The sequence below is a fragment of the Callithrix jacchus genome, chromosome 1 (assembly GCF_049354715.1).
Source record: "Callithrix jacchus isolate 240 chromosome 1, calJac240_pri, whole genome shotgun sequence".
Lineage (NCBI taxonomy): Eukaryota > Metazoa > Chordata > Mammalia > Primates > Cebidae > Callithrix > Callithrix jacchus.
The window spans coordinates 73,004,664-73,027,859 of record NC_133502.1 but is presented as its reverse complement, the minus strand read 5'-3'; the positions used below and the strand labels follow the sequence as shown (position 1 = coordinate 73,027,859).

The window sequence follows — 23,196 nt, the reverse complement described above, 5'->3', positions numbered from 1 at the left end:
ACAGGCTCACACAGATGGGCTGAGCAGGGACGAGCAAACCCTAACAGAATAATGGGTTTCAGAAAGTTCATTTGACGATTTGAAGGAACTGGATTGGATTTACCTTTGGCACAAATGCAGAGTGCGGGGGATGGGAAGGTGAAAAATCAAAGGTTGGAAGGAAATCTCTGGGAAGGTAGAAAAAGGAAATTTGAGAATTGATTGGCTCTAGTGTGCTGTCAGCGGGTGGATGTCGTTTTTTTCTTCTTTTTTCCTTTTTTTTTTTTCTGCTACAGGAAGTGATTTGCAGTGCTCACCGAGCCTTTGTTGAGAAGGGTCTCCTCTCAGAGTGAGTCATGCTTTTGCTGTGAGCAGCCCCAAGCAGCTGGGCGCTCCATCAGAGGCAACTATGACTTTTGCAAAGCAAACGTGCAACCCCAAGCAGTGGTCTCCCGGGCCGGGGCTGCGCGGCCGCTGCTGTGCTGGTTTTTAATGGTGGGAGGGCACCATTCTCGTGCTCTGCTCTCCCTCTCCAGAAGGCTGTCCCGGGGCCCCCACTCTCCGTCCCGCTCCGGGGACAGCGGCTCGCCTGCTATGCGCGGCAGCCCGCGCCGGGGCCGGCACCAGCAGCGCCCGGGCGGATGCAGCGAGCCCACGGAGGGGCATGCTTCCACGCACCAAGTACAACCGCTTCAGGAATGACTCGGTGACATCGGTCGATGACCTTCTCCACAGTCTGTCGGTGAGCGGCGGCGGAGGCAAGGTCTCGGCGGCGCGCTCGACCCCGGCTGCGGCTCCCTACTTGGTGTCCGGCGAGGCGCTGCGCAAGGCGCCCGACGATGGGCCCGGCAGCCTGGGCCACCTGCTCCACAAGGTGTCCCACCTGAAACTCTCCAGCTCCGGCCTCCGCGGCCTGTCGTCGGCCGCCCGGGAGCGGGCGGGCGCGCGGCTCTCCGGCAGCTGCAGCGCGCCCAGCCTGGCTGCCCCGGACGGCAGCGCGCCCCCGGCGCCCCGCGCCCCGGCCATGAACGCCGCCAGGAAAGGCCGGCCAGGCGACGAGCCGCTGCCCAGGCCCCCTCGGGGGGCGCCGCACGCCAGCGACCAGGTGCTGGGGCCCGGAGTCACCTACGTGGTCAAGGTGGGTGTGAGCGCGGGCTGCCCTGGGTGTCGGGGGTCCCGGGGCCTGTGTGGGGGCCAGTTCGGGGCAGACCCCTTCCTTCCCTGAAGCCCGGAGTGCGGGGCGTACCCGCGACTGTCACGTTAGAGGCAAGAAAATGCGCACTCCTTAGTAATCACCTAGCTTGACAGCGGTGAGGAGGGAACTACAAATGCGCCTTTCCAGCATCCTTTGGGAAAAGGTTTACCACTCGGGTGACCCGCTCCGTCCCGATTTTCCCTGGGCTCCACTTTTTTGGCACGCCTTTGCCACCTGGCTTACCAGATGTCCGGCCAGTGTCGTGGGCGCCCAGTCCTGGACAGCGGGGGTCCGGTCTGCCTAGTATCTAGGAAACGCGCTGGGGAGACCTGGGCAGCCCCGGGGAGGAGAAAGCACGGAGTGGCCCTACTCCTGCTGTGTCTTCCCCTGCAGGAGGGTGGGTACCTTATTCCCACCGCAGCAAGAATTCCCAGCTCCTTGCAGAGCAGGCCAAATGCTGTGTTGCTTTCTCTTCGACGGGCTCTACTTTCTCACCCAGGCCAGGTTTTCTTTGGGTTTGTCTTTCATTCCTTAAGGAAAGGTTCTGGTTTACAGCAGCGAAACAAGAATTCTAGGACTACTTTTCTGGTGACTGTAGTCTTCCATTTAAATGTGCTAAAAAGGAACGAGGGCGCTGAGCTAGGAGCCACAGGCTGGAAAGGAGTTTTTTTCCTCCAACACAAAGATGATAAAATCACGATGTAGTCCATAAAATTCCACCCTTATGCAAGCGTGCTGTGATATTTAAGGAAAAATCCTCAGCACAGTTCAAGTAATCTGCCACGCGGTTATTTCCTTCTGTCCGTTGGGCAGCCCCGAGCTTTCCCAGCCTCCACAGCCGAGCAGACATCCCCTACACAAGGGGTTAAGGTTGGAAGTTGCAGTGTTACAATCCTGCCACTCCAAGGCATGGCTTTGTATTGAAAAAGAAATGAGACACAAACTCTATCCCCTCGGTGTCCTCAATAACACTGAGAAACCCGCAGGATGTCTATTCCGTAAATGCTGCAGATTCCAGTTTTAAAATCCAACAGAACATATTCTCAGGTAAAATGCAATATCTGGTAATTTTGGAACCAAATCATTAACAGAAATACTTAACTTTATGGGTTGCCTTTAAGTATATAAAAAGTACTTGCAGATGAATGTGACCATTGGTCTTAGAAGAGGGCCTCTTCATCTTTTCAGTCTGCCTTTTAATTTAATCTTGATTTTAGCTTCTAAGTATAATTATTTTATTTTACCAAAGGAATAGAAATGAGCATAAAATATACATATTTGGTTGAGTTTATTTTAAGAGAAACTGAAGATTCTTCTTGTTTTGCTTATTTAAATTATGTAACCAGGGGCCAAAAACAAAAAGGATAAACCAAAGCAAGCAAGCAAACAAACAAAAACCTCTGATGGCTTTGAGGCTGTGTTGACTTCTAGAGTGTGAGTATAATGGCTGTTTTAAAAAGACTACATTTCAAATAGACAAACAGACCTTGGCAAAGCTTTTTGTACCTGTCATATTAAACAGAGTTGTTTTCAAATTGAGGGAGAATTCTCAAACTTGCCTTTAAATTTTTGTTTTAATCACTTTACTTAGGGCTTTGCTTTGGCTTTGTAAAAAAGAAGGCAGGCATCCAGTTTGAAAGGTCAAAAGTGGCAAAATTATGATGAATGTCCTAAAATAAGACAGCTCGCCACCGACAATCTGTTGCTGTAAGTTTGTGACTTACCGGCAGCATCAGCAGCAGTATTCATGGTCAAAGGGCTGGATCTGCACAGAGCTTATCTGTGTCTTGGGAATACTTTCTGTTGCCACATTTAAGGGGTTGCAGTAACGGGTGGCAGTGCATGGCATGATTAATTAGGGCTCTGTACCGTCCATGGTTTGCTTCATTGTTCACTGGCCACTGTGAATGGTGGTGTGATGTGAACATAAACTCAGGCAGTGTCCTCCACTTTTCTGGAGAAGTTTGAAATCACGCAGAGAGAAAACCAGACACTAAAGGACAGTTTCTTGTGTGCATGTTTGATTCAAGTGATCACATGGCCCTCTGTTGGTGCACATGTGCAAATTCCCACATTGCCCATGTTGGGTTTAAAACCGTGAACTTATTTTATTGAAAAATTATTAAACTGAAAAAAAATCTTAATGTGGCATTATTTAGAATTTTTGAATAGTTCTACCGGTATCTTTACTTTAAAAGATTTCTGGCAGATAGAAAGGAGCCTTTATCATATGAGGAGGTACCAATCGTAAAATCTAAAGGTTTAGGGTTTGGGAAAGGATGAATTATTCTCTTCAATGTAATTTTTTTTTCCCTAAATTAAAAATAAAGCCCTCAAATGTTTTCTAGGTTCCTGGAAAATTTATATACTGTATAATAGATTTTCCCCTCTCAAAGAAATACCTACTTACAGGTGATATTAGGATATTACACAAACAAATTATAATTGAAAACTATTTCAACCTAATCTGAGAACAGGGACTGTAAAATACAGATGTCTGGTAAATTTTGATCATCCAGGAAACATTAAACTATTTGAGCAACAGCTTATAATGTGAATTAATGAAGAACCTAAAATTTAAAAATGGAAGACGTTCCTGAGCAACACTAGAATTCAAAGCTCAAAGCACGTCTAATTGGTCCATCACCAATTAGACCAATTGCTGCTACATAACAGGACGGGCTATGCACACAGGAAAGCTGCAGCTTACACTGCCTGCAGGTTGATATACTTTCAGTTGGGCCTCATTGGCAGCACCTTTTTACTCCCCTATGTATACCTGACATTTCCTGTTTTTCTTTTGGTGACGTAAGAGAAAGAACAAAAAATTATGCCCTTGAAAGAAAAGAAAAATCCAAAAGCAAAGAGCAATGAATATTTTCATTAAATTTCCATTTTAAAAATATTTGATACTTTTAATTTTCCATTTTAAAAAAGTATTGATTATTGTGCTGCCCACCTTTAAATGATCTTATCCTAAAGTCAAAATTGGGTAGGACCCCAATCACTCAAGGAGGCTGCTGGTCTTAGTAGCAGGTTCAAAAGGCAATATTCTGGTCTTCCACCTTCTCTGTCTTTAGATCCACGGTGGGGAAACTGTAGGGAGGAACACAAGCAGTGCAGGGGACAGGAGGCGGGGGTTCAGTTTTTAAAGGACCACTGGGCCATCTGAAGACAAGCATAGCCTTCACATTCAGCTTTGAAACTGCCTGCTAGGGGGGCAAGGCTGGAGCAGGAGGCAATGCTGTGTGGGCTGCACCGGGTTTGCCTTTGGCCCCAGTGTGGTCCCCAAAAGAAGGTCCCCTTTTTAGAGCACAAAAGGATAAGGAGCGACCATATTTAGGACTGACCCAAGTGCCAAGGGCAAGAATCAGGAGGCCCAATTTAAAAGCAATGGTTTTAGGTGCCCGCTGCTCAGAGCTATTCTAACAGCATCAGCTTCAGTGAGCCAGCAGATTATGCCATTCATAAACACCTGTGAGGTCTCCAGCGAAGTTATATAGGTTTCAGCTTGAGGAGTGTTGTACATTTACTAACAGTGAAAATGGCGAGCTATTTATAGGAAATTTAACGATCAGAAAAGTACTGAGTTATTTCCCGATTTACTGGACCCTTCCTGATATGTTCCCCTTTTGGAACAGAGCTTTGTTTTTACAAAGACTCTTTAAAAATTATTTTATTTCTCCCATTTGTGCATCTAGTGATATTTGGGGTGGTATAAGTCATTTGCTTCATTTATAAATGCTCTACTGCTTCTTATAGGTGGTCTTTAAAAATTACATTTGCTCAAAAATTTATTCTTAGTTTTTTTTCACTTGACCAAGTGTATAAAAATATCTTAAATTTTAATTTTCTCAGAGCTGTACTGTTTTGGTAACTGTGAGCAAAGCATACGAAAGTTATTTTAACTATGTTAAAATGCCTATAATCAATTCTACTACAATATAGTAGAATTTTATTTTACTTCTAGACTGAAAAAATTTTTTTGATGTGGAGTTGAACTTTAAAGGCTGATTTTTTTCTCAAAATTGTTTAAAAATCTTATAATGTGGATGGCTCACATGTAAATATCTAAATGGTTTGAAAAATAGTTTAAGAATTTCTTTTGACATTAATAGATAAAGTTATTAATTTGATCTGGATAGTGAATTCTCTCTTTTTATGTGACACAGCATAGATGTGTTAAAGGCACATACACATCCCACACATACACACAAACCACATGCATACCTCACACACATCACACATACACAGCAGACATATGAACATGCACACCACACACTCACACATGACCACCCAGACACCACATACACATACAACATGCACATCCCACAGCCCACAGGTAGATGACTTGTGATGACTTTGGATGGGGGCTGTTTTCTTTCTTGTTACAAAATAGGAAATGTCATATTTCTAGAAATACCCAATTATCTCAGTCATTTCTTTTATATTCATGTTTAAGAAAAAGATAAGCTACGATGAAAATTTTGTCCTATAAAGAACAGATGGTTGCTCCCCTGCCTCCGCACAGTGTCTTACCTTTGAGTGTATGTCATAGTTTTGAGGAATATGTGATTAATATCACTAAAGCAGAGTTCTGGGAATAGAAAGCCTTGACTGCAAACACGTGAACCCACTTGCAAGACTGGCTTTCCAGCCAACAGGGCTGCCCTGCAGGATGTGCCAGTGCTGCTGGCCTGCAGTGCTTGGCTCAGGATAGGGGCCATTGGAGTAGACGCCTGGCCTGGTGAAGGTCCTGGACTGGTGAGAGGCAGGACACTGGGCTGCAGCTTCACGGTCACCTTAGTGTGGGGCTTGAGCAGTCAGCTCACCTCTCTGGACCTGGCCCCCTCTGCCTGCAGCAAGTCGATGGCAGGGTTGTGCTAGGGTTGGGTTGGCCTCTATGGTTTGGAGCCTGGCCGAGGTGGAAATAATGGCATCAGGATTGATATCGTTTTTTGCTCCAATATCTAATGTAATTGGAAGAGATGAGCCCAGGGAAGCACACTGCAGTATCAGGAGCATGCTCACCTGGTGGATACCTGCTGGATCCTGGGGGCCAGGGCCAGACCCTGCAGTGCAAGGACGGAAGTCCATGGTGGGACTCAGAGGGAGGCAACAAGGAGGAGCCGGCATGTTCAATGAAAATACTCAAGGGTAATAGAGTTAGTGAATTATTTATTTCATAAATAAAATGGTTGCAGATGCAATAGAAAGGAATGAACAGTTATGTGTATTTCCTGGTTGAAGGACAAGAAAACAATTTTGCAATTTATCATAAAAGTTCTACAGTATGTGGTGGATAAATAATATCTTTAAGGTGGGAGGCAATGAGCAGAGGAAAGGCCTACTGAGTGGGTGAATATTGACCATCATGTGTGAGTGTGTGTGTGTGTGTGAGAGAGATGTCTGTGTGTGTATGTGTGATGTGTGTATGTGTGATGTGTGTGTGGTGTGTGATGTGTGTGTGTGTGTATGTGTGATGAGTGTGAGGGAGTGTGCAGCTGCATAATATGCCTTTCAAGTTGGTTTTGGTCTTACAAGTTTATAATTACTCATTTTCCATTAAGTTAAGAAAAACAAATAAACCATTTTGACCACATTATGATTTCGCCTCTCCCCTCCCCACGAAAACAACAACAGCGTGACAGGAGTCCACTGATATATCATTAGTCCATGTCTCCCAGTGCTAGAATTGGTGACTTTTTCCTGAATGACCACATCAGAGTTGCAGAGCAGTCATGCTTATAAAACAAGATGAGTGGCACCAGTTACACTGCGGTGGGAGGGATTAGGCATCCCTGTTTGGACCACTTGACCCCCAGCAAGATACCAGGGGCCAAATGGTTGTGTTTCCATGGTTACAGGCCATGCTGGTCTTCTTCATCTTTGTGAAGAGAGTAGGTGAGAAGGTGCCGGATATACCCCAGCCCTTCTGTACCACCTGACATGCCTGGAAGAGGGGACCACCACTGCTCTTCTTGGTAGGCGAGTATCTTATCAGCTCTGGATGGAAGCTCTGGCTGGGGTCTCTTTAAGGCAAGTGGCAGCAGCTTAGATCCATGGATTCTGTGATCTATGGATTCTGGGTTCAGACATGCCTTGCTCTGCTCCACAGCTGGTCTGGCAAATGCCACTGCCATCTAATGAAGATTTGGGTTTCTAGCCATGAGCCCAGGTGCCTGTGAGGATCTGCAGTGAAGCCTAGATGCTGGAGGGAGAAGCTGCAGAAAAGGGAAGTCGAGGATACAGCTTGAACAGGTGACTTACCCCATCCTCCTTGGAGTTTCCGGGCAGCTGACACCCCGGCAGCTGTCTGGAGATCTGAATCTCCTCAAAAGCAAGAAGAAAAATGTTCAAAGAGCTCATTGTTATAATGCTACTTACTTCAGACTTGAAGCCATCCTTGGGCATCACCTGAAATGCATGGTTTTCCCGAAGTGGAGAACCCCCCCAAAACAGGCTTTGCTCACTTTCGTCTACTGAATAGGCAGAAAAAGAAGCAGAGTCTGTTCCAAATTTCAAGAATTTAATCCTGTATGAACCCTTCAAACTTTGGAACTTGGTCTTCACCCAGCCTCACATCAGAAGTGCTCTCTACTCTGAGGTCATTCTGACTAACTACATTTTATCAAATTCCATTAAATATAATTGCTTGGCAATCTACGGACAACATTGCTTTTGCTTTGCAAACATTAAAAATTTCCAGTGCCACCCGCCCAAATAGAAACTTTCTGTTTTTTTCCAAAACAAACGAAAAAATTGAAACATGGTTCTAACTCTGTTGACAAGGAATTTTCCCCTAGGGTGGTATTTAGCAGAGGTACTGTATATTCTGGGCTTCTTACAGTTTTTACCAAAGAAGGAGTCACAGAAGGCTTTTATTGCTTAAGATAAAACAATGAAAACATGGTTGTTTTGAGTATTCTTTGCCTGGAAGACCCAGCCCCACACAAAGACTTATTGCCCCTCCTGAAGATGGACAAAATGTAAGTGAACTATGAGGGGTTAGTGTACAGTCATCCCTTGGGATCTGAGGGGGATTGGTTCCAGAACCCCCATGGATACCAACATTTGAGCATGTTCAAGTCCCTGATATAAACTGGCGCAGCTGCAGATGCATTTGCAGATAACTTGTGCGCATCTTCTGTATACTTTAAATACAATATCTCTAGATTACTAATACCTATTATAATGTAAATGCTATACAAATATTTGTTATACTGCATTGTTTCATTTATGTTATTTTGATTTTTGTATTGTTATTTTTTTCATGTATTTTGAAAAAATATTTTCATGAATTTGGAGGACCAACTGTATTCCATTATTCCCTAGCATATGCATTTTTTTTGAGACAGAGTCTCATTCTATCACCCATACTGGAGTCCAAGGGCATGATCATGGCACTGACCTTTTAGGCTGCAGTGATCCTCCCACCCCAGCCTCCCGAATAGCTGGGACAGAGGCACACACCACCATGCTTGGGACAGAGGCACACACCACCAGGCTTCCCTATGTTGCCCAGACTGGTCTTGAACACCTGGCCTCAAGTGATCTGCCTGCCTCAGCCTCTGAAAGTGCTGGGATTACAGTCATGAGCCACTGTGCCTGGCCTGCACATGCATCTTTCTAGGATTAAAGTGAGCAGTGCAGATGTCTCTTCTGGCCTTGGTGGGCCCTCCCTGCTGATTTTGACTGTGTTCGCTGTGCTTCAGGCTGGCAGAAATAGCGGTTGGCCCATGCCAGGCAAATGGTTTAGTTCCTGAATGTGCCCTTGGGCTGTACCATGTCGAATCCCAAAGAGACCCTCATCACCCAGGGTTTAGTGCTGCCTCTCCCTCCTTGAGTCTTGGTTTGGATGCCTCTGGTCTTCCCAAGGAGAAGGCCTCCACGACCCATTCATCAGGAAAGGCCCCTAAAAACTGGCAGCAGGAGAAAGAGCCTTGAGCCCATTCATCTGCCTTGCCCATCCCTGACCTGGCGGGAGGGGTGAGGGAGCCTAACCCACCTCACACTGATCTCTACCTCCTCTGCTTACAGCCCTGCCTACCTTGCAAGGTCACTTGCCAACCTTGTAACATGCCTTGTAAACCACTCTTTTATAAAATGTAAACATTTATTATGAGGATTTTAAAACATACATCAACATAAAAACATACATCAACATACAAAGCATAGAAACACAACAAAATAAAGAGAATGGTAAAATGAACCCCCAGATACACATCACCTGCCACCCAATTTTAACAGTCATCGGATCAGTGCCATTTGCATCCCACCCCACTCTGCTCTATTTAGAAGCAGTTTCCAGACTTGCAGGCTTTGCCTGTTGCTCCTCTGCGGACTTGTGTGGGTCTGTCTTTGCCCTGGTGTGGGTCAAGCGGTGGCCTGGATGTCCAAATTCTTTCTAGACATGAAGGCACTCCTTATGCAGTGGGAATGAGGGCCTCAAGCTGGCACGTGGTGATTGTCCTGCAGGATTGAACATACAAGAGGTGTTAGTGGGGCTCTAGAATCGTACAGGTCTGGGTGGCGCCTCCACCTCAGTGCTTGGAGGGCACACCATCTTCTTGACCAACAGGTTGCAGCCTGGGCTTAACAGTGATTAAGCCCAAACTGTTAAGCCCAAATATGGCCGCTGGTCCAGGGTCCCAAGTGTGCTCAGACATCCTGCATTTGACTCTGTATTCCCTGGGAAGCACTGTAAGCTGTGAGGAGGGGCAGGCCTCCTAGCCCTTAGGTGGGGAGGTGGGAGTCACACCTCCCAGCCTCCTCTACTTAGTGTCTGGCAGGGACTCTTGAAAGAGGAGCCTTCTGGAAATGGGTGTTCTCCCAAATTGTTTTTAATGTATTAGTCAGGGTTCTTCAGAGAAACAGAACCAAGAGTTTCTTATGACAAAAGAGATTTATTATAAGGAATTGGCTTGCATAATTTTGGAGGCAGGCAAGTCCCAAGATCTGCAGGTTGAGCCAGACCCAGGAAAGCTGATGGTGTCAGTTCCAGTTCTGATGCTGGCCGGCTTGACATCCAGGAAAAGCCAATGTTTCAGTTTGATCTGAAGGTGGGAAAAAAATAGTGTCCCAGCTTGAAGACAGCCCCACAAGGGGAATTCTATCTTATCCAGGGGAGGGGTCAGCTTTTTTGTTTCATTCAGGTCCTCAACTGATTGGACAAGGGTCACCCACAATGGGGAGGGCCATCTGTTCATTCAGTTTACTACTAATTCAAATGTTAATTTTACCAAAAAGGAAAAAACCCTCACAGACACACCAGAATAATGTTTAACCAAATATCTGGGCAGCTCATGGCTTAGTCAAGTGGACATACACAATTCTCCTTCTGAAACATGCATAAACTCTTGAAGTTTTTTCTAGAGTGGCCACTAGTGGACCTGAATCATTTGTAGGGATTTCTATTTCCTAAAAATACAGAAATTTGGGATAAGAAAATGATCAAATAAACTTGCCTGAAAGAGTCTCAGGTTTTATTACTATTTGGATTTATTACTGATGTGGGCATCAAATAGAGAAACATTTAAAAATTCCTCAGATGTTTGTTGAGGGTTTACTATGGATAGATGCTTGAGTACGGGTCTCAGCTATAAGATGGAAAAACTGTGACTCTGCTCACAAAGGGAGCTGCGAGTAGGTCTTTATGGGGCTAAGTGGCAAGGGCCCATGGCTGCGGTTCTCAAGCTGGCTCAGGGTATGGAGGCCCAGGTGGCCACCTGCCCCTGGAATCACACCTGACATGGCCCCTTGAGGTGCAACAAAGCCCAGCAGCAGGACAGGTAGCCACCTTACATTGATGCTTTTGAGTCACAGCTGGAGACAGAGTCACCCAGGAGGGGAAACACGTTTTTGTATCAAGTTGTTTCACCAGGAAAATAAAAAGCCATGGGTTTCCCCCCTAATTTGTAAACAATAACAATAATTTATTGATGTGATTTTTCTCAATTTAAGATTTGCTGTCATGGAAGTTCTAAAAACTGTCAGCGCATGTTTCTATTTGGCTTTCACCAAATTTAAGAACAAATAGCAAACAAGTACTATTAGAAAGTGGAACTAGGCAGGGTGGCGCCTCTTTTGGGAAGCTGGGCTGAGAATGGAAGGTCACTGGTCAGGTGGGTGAGCTGGCAGGGCCCGGGGCCGGGCAGGTGCCCCCAGAGTGCCCCTGCTCCCCACATGCTGAGAAGCCTCCATCCATCCTCTGACTTTCCATGTCCATATGACTGATGGAATCATTGTACTCTTTGCTTGGTCAGCACACCTCACCCCTTCCTAGGGCTGAGTTCTCCAGGGTCTCCTCTGGTATCTGGATTAGAGAAACTGCTCCTTTAAGGATTGTTGTTTGTAAGGAGGTGATGACTGCACTATCTAGAGAATTGAGCTGTGACTTTTTCCACTGGAAGTAGCAACTCCCATAATAGATAAGAACCTCATTTGCAGAGTGACTTATTAACTCAGGTGAGAGGAGAAAATAAGACTCACAAATAACAGCCAGTGGGGAGAATTCTGATGTCCAGGTGTTGACCACAACCTCTGCCTCCCTCCTTCTCTCCTTCCTTCCCTCCCTTTCTCTCCTTTTCTCCCTTCCTCCCTCCTGCTGGACCCCCAGGGCGGGGTGTGCTGGCTAATGGTTAACATCTGGCTCTTGGGACAAAAAAGTCATGATTTGAAGTTTCTCCAGTTTTTGTGCTGTGAAGAGTCACTACCCTATTGGTACTGGGAGACGGGAAGAGGAGTGCAGTAGCTCAGGTGGTAGAGTCTACACCACACGGTACAGTGGGCTCAAGCTCGCCGTGTGGATGACAGCAATGTGTAATACAATAATTAGGAGGTGTTGCATTTTTAGTACTTATTACCTTTGCTTTTCTTATAATTACATATACAGAGAGGGACATGCTCCTTAGGTCTGTTCCACCCTAAATCGGCCTTCCCTCCATCCTGCTTCCACTCGAAGCCCTCTCTCTTCCTTGCATTTCCTTTCCTTCCCACTTGGCTCCCTCTTTTATTCACATCAACATGCAGTGATCGGCTTCTCCCCATCCATGGATAGTGATCTTGAAAAGGTTCATCAGTGCCCCCTTGTACAAAAGCTAAACCCCTTTTTGATTCTTTTGTAGACTGACCTCCCTCCCTGCGGACCCTGGTGCTGTTGGCTCACAGCATTTCCCCTGGAGGACTTCCCAGTCTTGGCCTTGATGTGTCTTCTCCTTTTGTTCTTACACAGTCGTCCTGTCTTCCCATTTTTGTTTCTGAATTTTTTCCAGTCTTGCCGTCCCCATTCATCCAGCTGTCCATTCATTTATTAGTGCATTCCTTCATCAATTTTTTAATCAATTGTTTCACCAAATGGGTATCTATTGAGCCCCCATTCTGTGATAGGCCTGAGCTAGGGTTGGGGATAAAGTGGTGAATTGTTTGCTTCCTGCTACTTCAGTGCCAGTGGGGGAGACAGAGGAGAGAAAACACCAGGGGTCACACTAGTCATGGTGACGTGGAAATCAACGACGGCTTCTCTGAGGAGATGATACTGAAATGGAGCCCCAAATAATAAGTGGGATTATCTGGCAGGTGGGTGGGACATGTGTGTGTAGGTGTCAGTGCTTGAGTGTGTGGGCCCATCAAGAGGAGGTGACAGAAGCAGAATGTGCCTGGGTGGCTGGAGCGAGTGGAACCAGATAGGTTGCGGGGTCAAACCTGCAGCTCACTGGACTTTGGCAAGTGTGATGGGAAGCCACTGGAAATTTTCCAAAAGATTATTCTTTCTTCTGTGTGGAGAAATGATTAGAAAGTAAGAATGAAAACAGAGACAATTGGAAGGCAGTTAGGTGTGATGATGGAAGCTGAGACAAGCGTCATGGGATAAAGGCTACTGAAACATCTACCCAGGTCTGTGTCGCTAATGGCAGTGCAACCTGCCCATCCATTTTGGGGGCCTCTTAAGTGTAGCATGTCTCAAAATAAATTCATGTTCTTTCTCTGTGGCATCTGTTTCTTGTTCATGTTCCCTCTCCCCAAATCTGAGCCCCCCAAGTCCTCCCTGAACACTTCCTTTTCCTATGCCTCTTACATCTGTTCAGTCACCAACCTCATTTCCACCTCTAAAGGTTTCAAGTTTTTCTTCTTTTTCCTTCCTTTTATCCTGATTCACGCCCTCACCACTTTTTTTTTTTTTTTTTTGCCTTGATGATTGCAATAAACTACTGATCTTGCCAGAAAATTGCTTTGGGAAAGACTCTTCTTATTAAATTAGAGAAAAAAAAATGATATGGTCTCTCTGAAATGTTTTGAACAATACACAAATGTTTTGGGTGGAAAGTGAAAGCTTCCTCTGAGCTATCTTCCTGACACTTCTAACTTTATTCCTCTCAGAGATAATCCCCAAAGGGACCTGCTATGTATATTTCCAGGGTGTGTAAACACACACACACACACACTCACAGACATACACATCTTTTTCTTTTCTTTTTTTCATCTTTTCTTTTACACAACAGAAAACATTCTACATATATTACTCTGTGACTTGCTTTTCTCATTTTATATGCTTTGACCATCTTGCAATATTAGTACCTATAATTCTGTCACTTTTTTTGGGCATTTACTTGGCATTCAAATTATTGGCGAACTTAAATTTATTCCAACAGTTTCCTGTTGTTAGATAGGGAGGAGACAGTTTCTACTTTCTTACAAATTTTAAAATAGTAAATATTCTTCTATATTCATCTTTCCATTTGGGGACATATGTTTCACTGTGTGTATTATAAGTTTAATCCTTTCCTTCTCTTATTGCCTTGGCTAGGGTCTTGAGTCCAGTCATCAGTGTTATTGCTGAAGGCTGCTTTCTTGCTCCTGGCTACAAAGTGAGCTCTTCTGTATTCAAATATCAAGAACATTTATTATTATATACATTTTTATAAGTTAAGAAAATTTTCCTATGATCCTAGTTTTTGAGAAATCTGAAATGGTTGCTGAATTATATCAGGGTTATTTTTCAGCATCTAGTAAGATAAATATGCATTTTCACCTTTTTTGTAAATGTGGCGAATTATTTATCTTTCTAAAATACATGTCTGTCATCTCATCTGCCTAATTAAAATCTCTCTGCCGCTTGCTTGCCTTGCTTACATAATTCAATCCAAGTTCCTTATTATGAGTGTAAAAACTTTCAGTTTGGCCTCATTTTACTCCTGGAGTCTCATCTCCTGTGCTCCTACCTGATCCTCCAACCAAATGGAGAAACTTGTTTTCCCCCAAACCAGTTGTACTTTTGGGATAGTTCAAAATTTTCCCCTCTGGGACCCTTCTCTCCTCATCTTGGCCCCAATTAATGCTCTTTAGCTTTCAAGACTCAGCTCCCATAAGCAGCTGCTCTCTCCTGTGTCTCCCATTTGGGCAGCTGGTGCCCTCTGCTCAGGGTCTCCAGAGCTCTGCAGCTTTCAAGTCAATCTATACGAAGTGAGACTCTACCAGATGCCCAGTGCCGGAGCCCCTGAGAATCCAAGATGAATTGGATGAATGGTCCCCACTGTCAGGGAAACCATAATCTAAATAGGTTTACATGTGTGTGGCATCAGACCATGAATTGTGGTATGTGATGTGTTATGAACTGAGTGTCTGTGTCCTCCCAGAATTCCTCTGTTGAAATCCTAATCCCCAATTCAATGGTGTTAGGAGGTGAGGCCCTTGGGAGGTGATTAGGTCATATGGGTGGGGCTTTCATAAGTGGGATTAGTGCCCTTATAAAAGAGATTCTAGAGAGCTTGCTCGCCTTCTTTCTACCATGTAAAGATGCAGCAAAAAGACAGTCTTCTGCAACCAGTGAGTGAGCCCTCATCAGACACTGAATCTGTCAATACCTTGATCTAGGATGTCCAGACTCCAGAATAAGAAATAAATGTTTGTAACTTAAGCCATCCAGTCTGTGGTATATTTGTTATGGCAGCCTGAGCTGATGAGGACATGATGTAAGGCCATGGATTTTTGGGATGGGTGTTCAGCCAATGTATTAGCCCATTCTCAAATTGCTGTGAATAAATACTCGATACTGGGTAATTTTTAAGAAAAGAGGTGTAAGTGGCTCATGGTTCTACAGGCTGTACAGGAAGCATGATGTTGGCTCGGCTTCTGGTGAGACTTCATAGCAGAAGGTGAAGCAGGGAGCAGGCACATGGCAAAAGCAGGAGCAAGAGAGAGAGAGGGAGGGTGCTGACACTTCTAAATGACCAGATCTCACGAGAATTCACTCACTCTCATGAGGACAGCACGACGGGGATGCATGAGTCATGAGAGACCGGCTCCCGTAGCCCATCTGCTCCCATAGGCCCCACCTCCAACAATGGGGATTATATTTCAACACGAGATTTGAGTGGGGACCAGATCCAGACTCTATCAACCAGCCTCTCCCAAGGCTTCTCTGAGAAGGAGCAGTGATGAATACTTAATATGTGACCTATGACAGAGGAATGAGAGTGGCTCCAGGGCACTGGGGGATGCGCTGATCAACAGTAGCTGGACCAGACTGTGACCTGGGGCCTATTTATATACTGCTGGGGATTAAGAACATAATTCCATGGAGGCACATTTTGAACACTGTTCTATTTGTAAATTCCTGGGTAATTGATCCTTCTAATACGTATGCCACAGCCCACCCAAAATCTTTAAAAGCTATTCGGTAGTTGGAAAGCATTATTAGCAGACCCTTGAATTCTGCATTCTTCTATCCTTTCTCTTGACACCTAATTACAGGAAGGTTTCGGTAAGAGACTCAACTTTAATTATAGCCATGAGAGATCATCATTAAGTTAAAACATTGTATAGCTAAATTTTACCAGCACATTTCCAAACAGAAAGCTGAACCCCTTAACACTTTCACTTGCCCCCACCTCTAATTAAAATTACACGGATTTATGAAAAAGAAAGGGCAAATGAATGGATCAACAAGTATTCTTTGAAGGCTCAATTACACATCTTATTCTGTGGAAGGTATTGTAGGTTGTTAAAGAGGTGCAGGGTGATTGCCTAAAAGGAACTTTTAATTCGGTAGAACAGGAAAAAAAAATCTATGTTCCAAATAGGTGTTAATTATGTAGTAAGAGATCAGTGGTGGGCTGGGGTTATCAGAAAAGGCCTCACAGAGGAGGCGGGATTTATTATGGGTCTGAAAGGACTATTCAGATCTGGGTAGGTGGAGGAGTGGAGGGTGCTCACAGCAGGAAAATCAGAGTGAGAAGCTATTTGGAAGTGGGAGAGTGCACAGTGATTGCCAAGGGGATAGGAAAGATGTGCTACTGAAGACTGGATGTAGTCAGGGACACCTGACACTACATATTAGCTGACATTTATCTGTAACACGGACTGTAGCACCTTAGAGTTGGAATGCACTCATTCAGGGTTAAAATTTTTGGGAAGCAGACTCCGTGTGAGGTCCTCCCATGGCCAGGAGCTCCCTAGTGAATGAAGTGACCAGCATATTGCTGGCCATCATGCCTCGCACTCCATGACCTCTGTGACGGTTAATACTGATTGTCAACTTGATTGCACTGAAGCACGTGTAGTATCGATCCTGGGTGTGTCTGCGAGGGTGTTGCCCTAAGAGATGAACATCTGAGTCAGTGGGCTGGGAAAGGCAGACCCACCCTTAATCTGGGTGGACACCATCTACTCAGCTGCCAGTGTGGCTAGACTATAAAGCAGGCAGTAAAATATGAAAAGACTGAACTAGCATAGCCTCCCAGCCTACATCTTTCTCCTGTGATGGATGCTTCCTGCCCATGAACATCCAACTTCAGGTTCCTCAGTTTTGGGACTCAGACTGGCTCTCCATGCTCCTCAGCTTGCAGATGGCCTATTGTGGGACCTTGTGATCATGTGAGTTAATGCTTAATAAAACCCTCTTTATATATATATTTCTATTCCATTAGTTCTGTCCCTTTAGAGAACCCTGACTAATACAATCTCCCTCCAACTGGCTGACATTTGCCCCCTCAAGCCCTGCAGAATGGAGCTCCTTCCTTACCAGATGACAGTCCTTGAAGTAGCTAAAGGGGTGTTTTTCCTTAGTCTCCCCTTCTCCAAGCCAAACATTTCTCACTTCCTCACCAGTTGTAACCCCACTGTATTTAGATTCTCTTACTTTTTACATTCTGGTTTGTAAATTAAATTTAGGACACCCTGCTCATAGTAAGGAATAAGGTTGAGTTACTGTGTCGGCCAGAGTTGGTATATATTCTATCTGTAGAGTTTTGCCCTACCCTAAGAATAGTTTGGGTCTTCAGTTCATATGCCTACACGACTAAGAGATAATTTAATCTTTGTCTAAGATACCACTATTCTTTCTTAAAGAAAGGATGGTAGAGCTTTCTTTATGGCTTATTATGACCTACAAGTGGAATTATTGATGGTTTTCAAAGTCACACATTCTTTTCTCAAAAGGCCCAATACAGACTCATGTCTATCCTCTACCCTTCTACCCCCTACTGTTTGCTATGGTCCACTTAACTACTATGAGTTTCCCACTTTCAGCCTCTGTCATCAAAATTCAGACTTGTAATTTAGAAAGCCAATGGAATTGTCATTAGGAATTATGTCACCTACCCAACAATGTAAATGTCACACTATAGAATGGTAGGGTAAATTCTGGTACATTTACACTGTGGGATACTATGTAGCCATTTTTAAAAGCAAATGAGAGTCCTATTACAGTTGATTTGAAAAGATTTTTTACAAGGAATTGTTGAGTGAGAAGAGCATGGTGAAACAAACATGTGTATGAACCCATCCTTGTAACAGAAGCAATAACAAGAAAGCATGTGTATATTCACAATTATAGTGGGAAACTTCAACAGTCCACTAGACAGAATAATCTAGTAACTGATACTACTAGCAACTGACAGAACTTCTAGACAGAAAACCAACAAGGATGGACAAAAGCTGAACAAAATAATCAACCAACAGGATCTAATAGACATACATAGAGCCTTCCACAAAATCATAGCAGAATAAATATTCTTTTCAAGTATCCATGAAACCTTTACCAAGATAGACCATGTCTTAGGCCATAAAACAAATATAACCAGATTTAAAAGAATTAAAGTCATAAGGAGCATGTTCTCTGATGGTGATGGAATTAAATTTAAAATAGAATTAAACTGATAATAGAAAAACAGTAATAAAATCTCCATACTTCAAAATTAAACAACATGGCTGCAAATAATTAATGAGAGAAAGGAGAAGCTTCAAAGGAAATACAAACAATACATAGAATTGAACGAAACTGAAGCTACCACGTGTCAAAATATGTGAGACATAACAACAGTGCAAATCGGAAAATGTATAGCATCAAATGCTTACCTTAGAAAAAAGTTCTTCAAACAATAATCCAACTACCTCAAGAAACTAAAACCAAGGGTTAAAGCAAGCAGAAGGAAGGAAATGAGGAAGAGAAAAGCAGAAATCAATAAAAATAAATATAGGAAATCAATTAAAAAATCAATGAAACCACAATCAGATTTTTTTGGGAAAAAAAATGGACAAAATAGATTAAACAGCCTGAGGATGGTAGCTCACACCTACACATATTCCAGGCACTTTGGTAGGCCAAGTTGAAAGGATCACTTGAGGCTGGGAGTTCGAGGCCAGCCCGGGCAACAGAGCCAGATCCTATTTCTGCAAAAAAGTTTTAAAAAATTAGCCTGGTGTGGTGGCAGAGTGCCTGTCCCAGCTACACAGGAGGCTGAGGGAGGAGGAGCATTTGAGCCTAGAAGTTGGGGGTTGTAGTGCGCTATGAATGCACTGATGCAGTCAATCCTGGGCAACAGAGCAAGATACTGAAATTTTAAAAAATCATTAAACTTAGCAAGATTGACAAAAATTGAAAAAGCAGTTTGGCAATATATTCGTTTTCTTGTTGCCAGTCTAACAAATGACCACAAATTTAGTGGCTTAAAGCAAGAGAAATGTATCTTACAGTTCTGGAGGTGAGAAGTCTGCCCCGAGATTTACAGGCCACAATCAGGGTATCTGCAGGGCTCGTTTGTTCATTTGTTCTGGAGGCTCCGGGGGAAGAGTCTGCATCTTGTCTCTGCCAGCTTCTAAGGCTTCTAGTTGTGAGAATTCTTTGACTTGTGGCCACGTTAATCTCTGCTTCCATTGTCATTTTGCCTTTCTCTCATCTGTGGTCAGATTTTCCTTTGCTTATCTCTTATAAGGACCCTGTGGTTACACATATGGGCCACCTGATAATCCAGAATGATCTTATCTCAGGATGTTACCAAACTGAACTGGGGTCCACTCGCCTGGTGCAGTAGGGCCAAATCTTTATTGAGGTTTGTAGTGGGAGAAAGGACAGTGTTAGTGGGAGGGCATTTAAGTCTAATCCTTACTTGTAGGGTACCAAGTAAGGAGAATTGGGTAGCTTATGCTTGAGACCTGACCTCCCAGATGGCTTAAAGGTAAGAGTTAATGGAGGCAGGGAGGCAAAAGTTATAAGCAAAGTCATAAATCAGCACAGGTAGGCTATGCATTGTTTTGACCTAAAAAGACAGGACATCTCCAAGCAGAGGCCCACAAGTCATAGGTGAATTCAAAGATATCCTGATCTGTGATTGATTAAGGAGGCAAAGCTTTGTCTAAGAATGTGTGATCAAGCAGAAAAGAAGGTGAGCTCTGGTTCGTGGGCATGACTTCCTCCAGGCCCCTCAGGAAGTAATTTAGAAGACGGAATAACAATCAGTTGAGTCCTCAGCTTCTCCTTATCTGAGGTCTATGTGCCAGTGGCTCCATTTGGTGGAGTCTAGGTTTCTGGAAAACAACCCAGAGACATATATTAAGATGCTGTCTTTGGTTTTACAGGAAACCAAACATGTTGTGACTTTAGTTTGTTTGGCTATTAATTTTGTTGTTGTGGTTTGTTAAGTCTTTATTTACTTTTTGGGGGGCTAGCTAGGTGTCTAGAATTTTTGAAGGCACTTAAGATTTAAAAAAAAATTATGTTTGGGGGAACCACAGGCTCCTACAAAGGGTTCCTGCTCTGTTTTAAGGATCCTTAACTTAGTCATATTTATGATGTTTCAGTTCAGGGTCTTCATGAAGTTATTAGATGTCAGCTGGGATTATAATTGTCTGAAGGCTTGACGGGGCTGAAGGGTCCACTTCAGGCTGGTGAACTCCTAGGGTTGGCAGGTGGTATCTGGCTATATTCAGGAGGGCTCAGTTCCTTTCTGCATGGCCCTCTCCATATCCTTCCCATAGGGATGCTTGAGTGTCCATATGACATGATGGATGGCTTCCCCCAGAGTGTGCAGCAGTCAAGGCAGTAAGATCTTTTATGACCTAGCCTTGGAAAGCACACACTGTCTCCTTCACAGTATTTTATTGGTCACATGGGTCAGCCCCATTCAGTGGGGGAGGGCACTCTTTAAGGGCACAAATGCCAGGAGGCCTCGGAAACATAAATGTTTTTGCCATGGATATAGACTCGTGGGTTTTAAGCTTGAAGACACCATAAAGAGACCCTGGACGACAGTAAGAATCATTCCCATTGATGAGAAAAGATGGAATTTAATAGCTTAATAGGAATAATTTTCTTCTGCAAAGAGGTAGATGGGGTGGCATGAATTTCTTGTGCTAGAGACAGTTTTAACAGATGGACCCTCAAGTACCAAGTCAGTTAACTATAGCTGAGTTGACACTCAGTACGGATTTAGGAGGGAAAAACCCAAGGCAAGGGAAGTCCTTGTGAGGTGACCAGGTGGAGAAGCAGGTAGATGATGATTTGGCAACTACACGTGGCTCACGTGGCTTATGTGGCTCAGGAGCTGAGTTGAGGCCAGAGTCAGCAGCCCTTCTTCACCAGTGGGCTACTTAGGGTGGCATTTTGGGCTCAATGGCACACAGGAACAAGTCCAGCATATTGGCTGGGGGTAGCAAGACCTTATTGACATTCCACAGGAAAAGAGCTAGAAGCAGCCCTGTGAGATGTGGGTGGCACTCGCACATCCTGTAAAGATGAAGCAACGGACTAAGGAGCTGAGACTCCCAAGACCATCATTCTTGCCCAGGCTTCAGAGACAACTGGGCCTCTTCTTTGTCATTCATGCCAGACCAAAGACGGCCGAATGGTTGTTCCCTAAGAGCAAGGAGAGAGAAGCCGCCTCCAGGATTAAGGGCCTATGGCACCAGGTAGAATGCAAGCCAGGTGTTGAGAAATGATCTGAGCCAGTGAAATGGAGGCTTGTATTGAGACTGGGGCCCAAGGCTGACAGAAGGCTGGCTCCATCGAACCAGAAACAGCACTGAGAACCCGGCTTGTGGCACCGGCTTCAGCTGCACAGGGAGGGGCTCTCAGCAGGCCACACAGGGTCATCCTGACCAGCAGTCTTTTTTGTGGGGTATGGTGAAGAAAAACAACGCTTAAGGGGAGATAATGAATTTTCTAAGACTAAAGCAACCAGTTTAGTGGCAGAGAAAAATGAGAATAGAAGTGGAAGGGCACTGGAATGAAGGTGGCTGCTTAGTTCTATCTGCTTCACTCACCAGCTAGAATGTGGCTTTAGCCATCATACCAATATGTATTTTTGGAGTATTTATTTGCTCTTTTCCTTTGACTTTGGATAGCAGATGTGGTCTATTGCATTGCTGTGATTTTCAGATGAAATCAAGCACAGTGATTTACTTTTAACCAAACCCCAGTCATACTTCCTCTCTCTGACTCAGCTTCCTTGTCGTACATGAGACTGATGACACACACCACCAGCTCACATTTACAAAGGCATCCTAGGTCTTTTGATGAACACCTATATAGCACTTATGTTAATATAACTTTTTCTGTGAGAGGAGAGATTTAAAAGAGAGTTGTCTTAGTAGCTGAGGAAGCAGACACACGATTAGGGGAATAGCTGATTCTTGCCTGAAGTAACTATATGGAAGTTGAGAAATGCCTGGCAAAGGAGGCTGGAAAACTGAAAGTGGGTGGGCACCACTTTTCACACCCAATCCTCTTTCCATGCCCCAAAGCACCATGGGGCATCCCCTCCTCACAGGGCCTATGTGCCAAGCTGTGCTGACATGCATTCCAGCTTCACCCTTAGCAGCCGGTATGGGGACTCTGTGGACACATGGACAAATTTACTTAACTCTGAATCGGGTGTCTAATCTTTTGGCTTCCCAGGGCCACAGTGGAAGAAGAAGAATTGTCTTGGGCCACATGTAAAATACACTAACACTAATGATAGCTGATGAGCTAAAAAAAAAAAAAAGAAAATCACAAAAAACTCATAATGTTTTAAGAAACAGAACAGCTTCTAAACAGTCAGTAACCTCCCGGGGTATCCACTATTCAAAGTTGTCTTGGGCTGCAAGTAGCGCACAGGCCAAGGGTTGGACCAGCTTGCTCTGAGCCTTCCATTTCCCTTGGATGCTGCCTGTCATATGGAGGTGCACATGAGCCTCAAGTTCTTTACCTGTAAAATGGGGGTAACAGTAGCACTGTCTTTATGGGGTCATCAGGAGGAATGAAGGGAATGTCTGTGAAGGGCTCTGTGGAGTACCTGGCAGGTGGAAGAGGCCCACTGGGGGTTCGCAGTCTGAGCCATCCCCTGTCCTATTGTGAAATCTATTGCAAAATGCAGAGCTCACTTCCCCAAAGCCCCATGAGTCAGGGCCAATCTTGCCTTTAGTCATATTTCCTTTATCCAAGATAAAGTACTGCGATATCACAAGATGGTGACTCCAGCTGTGTGTCAGCTCAGCCTCTTAGCTCCTGTGAAATTTGTTCTGCTGAAGGTGATGTCGCAGCACTGTTCTTGTGGCCCCCAAGGTGGACAGGAGGTTGAGACTTGCTAGGGTAAAAGGTGGAGTGACTGAGGGCCCTCCCTGGCCCGAATGAGGGTTCTCAGCTTCACAGCTTCGGGAAATGACTTTTGGGGACACAGCAGTAACAGCATGAGCCAATCACATAAAGCAAGGGACAAGGTGATAACCAGGGAGGAGTTTTGAAACAGATTGAGTGAGAGCAGCCT

The 23,196-nt window shown here is 44.5% G+C and overlaps 1 protein-coding gene across 3 annotated transcripts in view; it reads left to right on the top strand.

The window, feature by feature from the left end:
• The first annotated feature begins 285 nt into the window (after positions 1-285).
• Positions 286-23,196, top strand: part of SHC3 (SHC adaptor protein 3) — a 163,654-nt gene continuing 140,743 nt past the window's right edge. For 2 of the 3 annotated variants that reach the window (XM_008992779.5, XM_017971770.4), the window contains exon 1: positions 286-1,117. In XM_008992779.5, the coding sequence (XP_008991027.1) occupies positions 644-1,117 (474 nt within the window). In that variant the 5' untranslated portion in view covers positions 286-643. Of the gene's footprint in view, positions 1,118-2,129; positions 2,222-23,196 lie in introns of those variants that run through there. The other variant, XM_054253670.2, reaches the window with a different exon arrangement.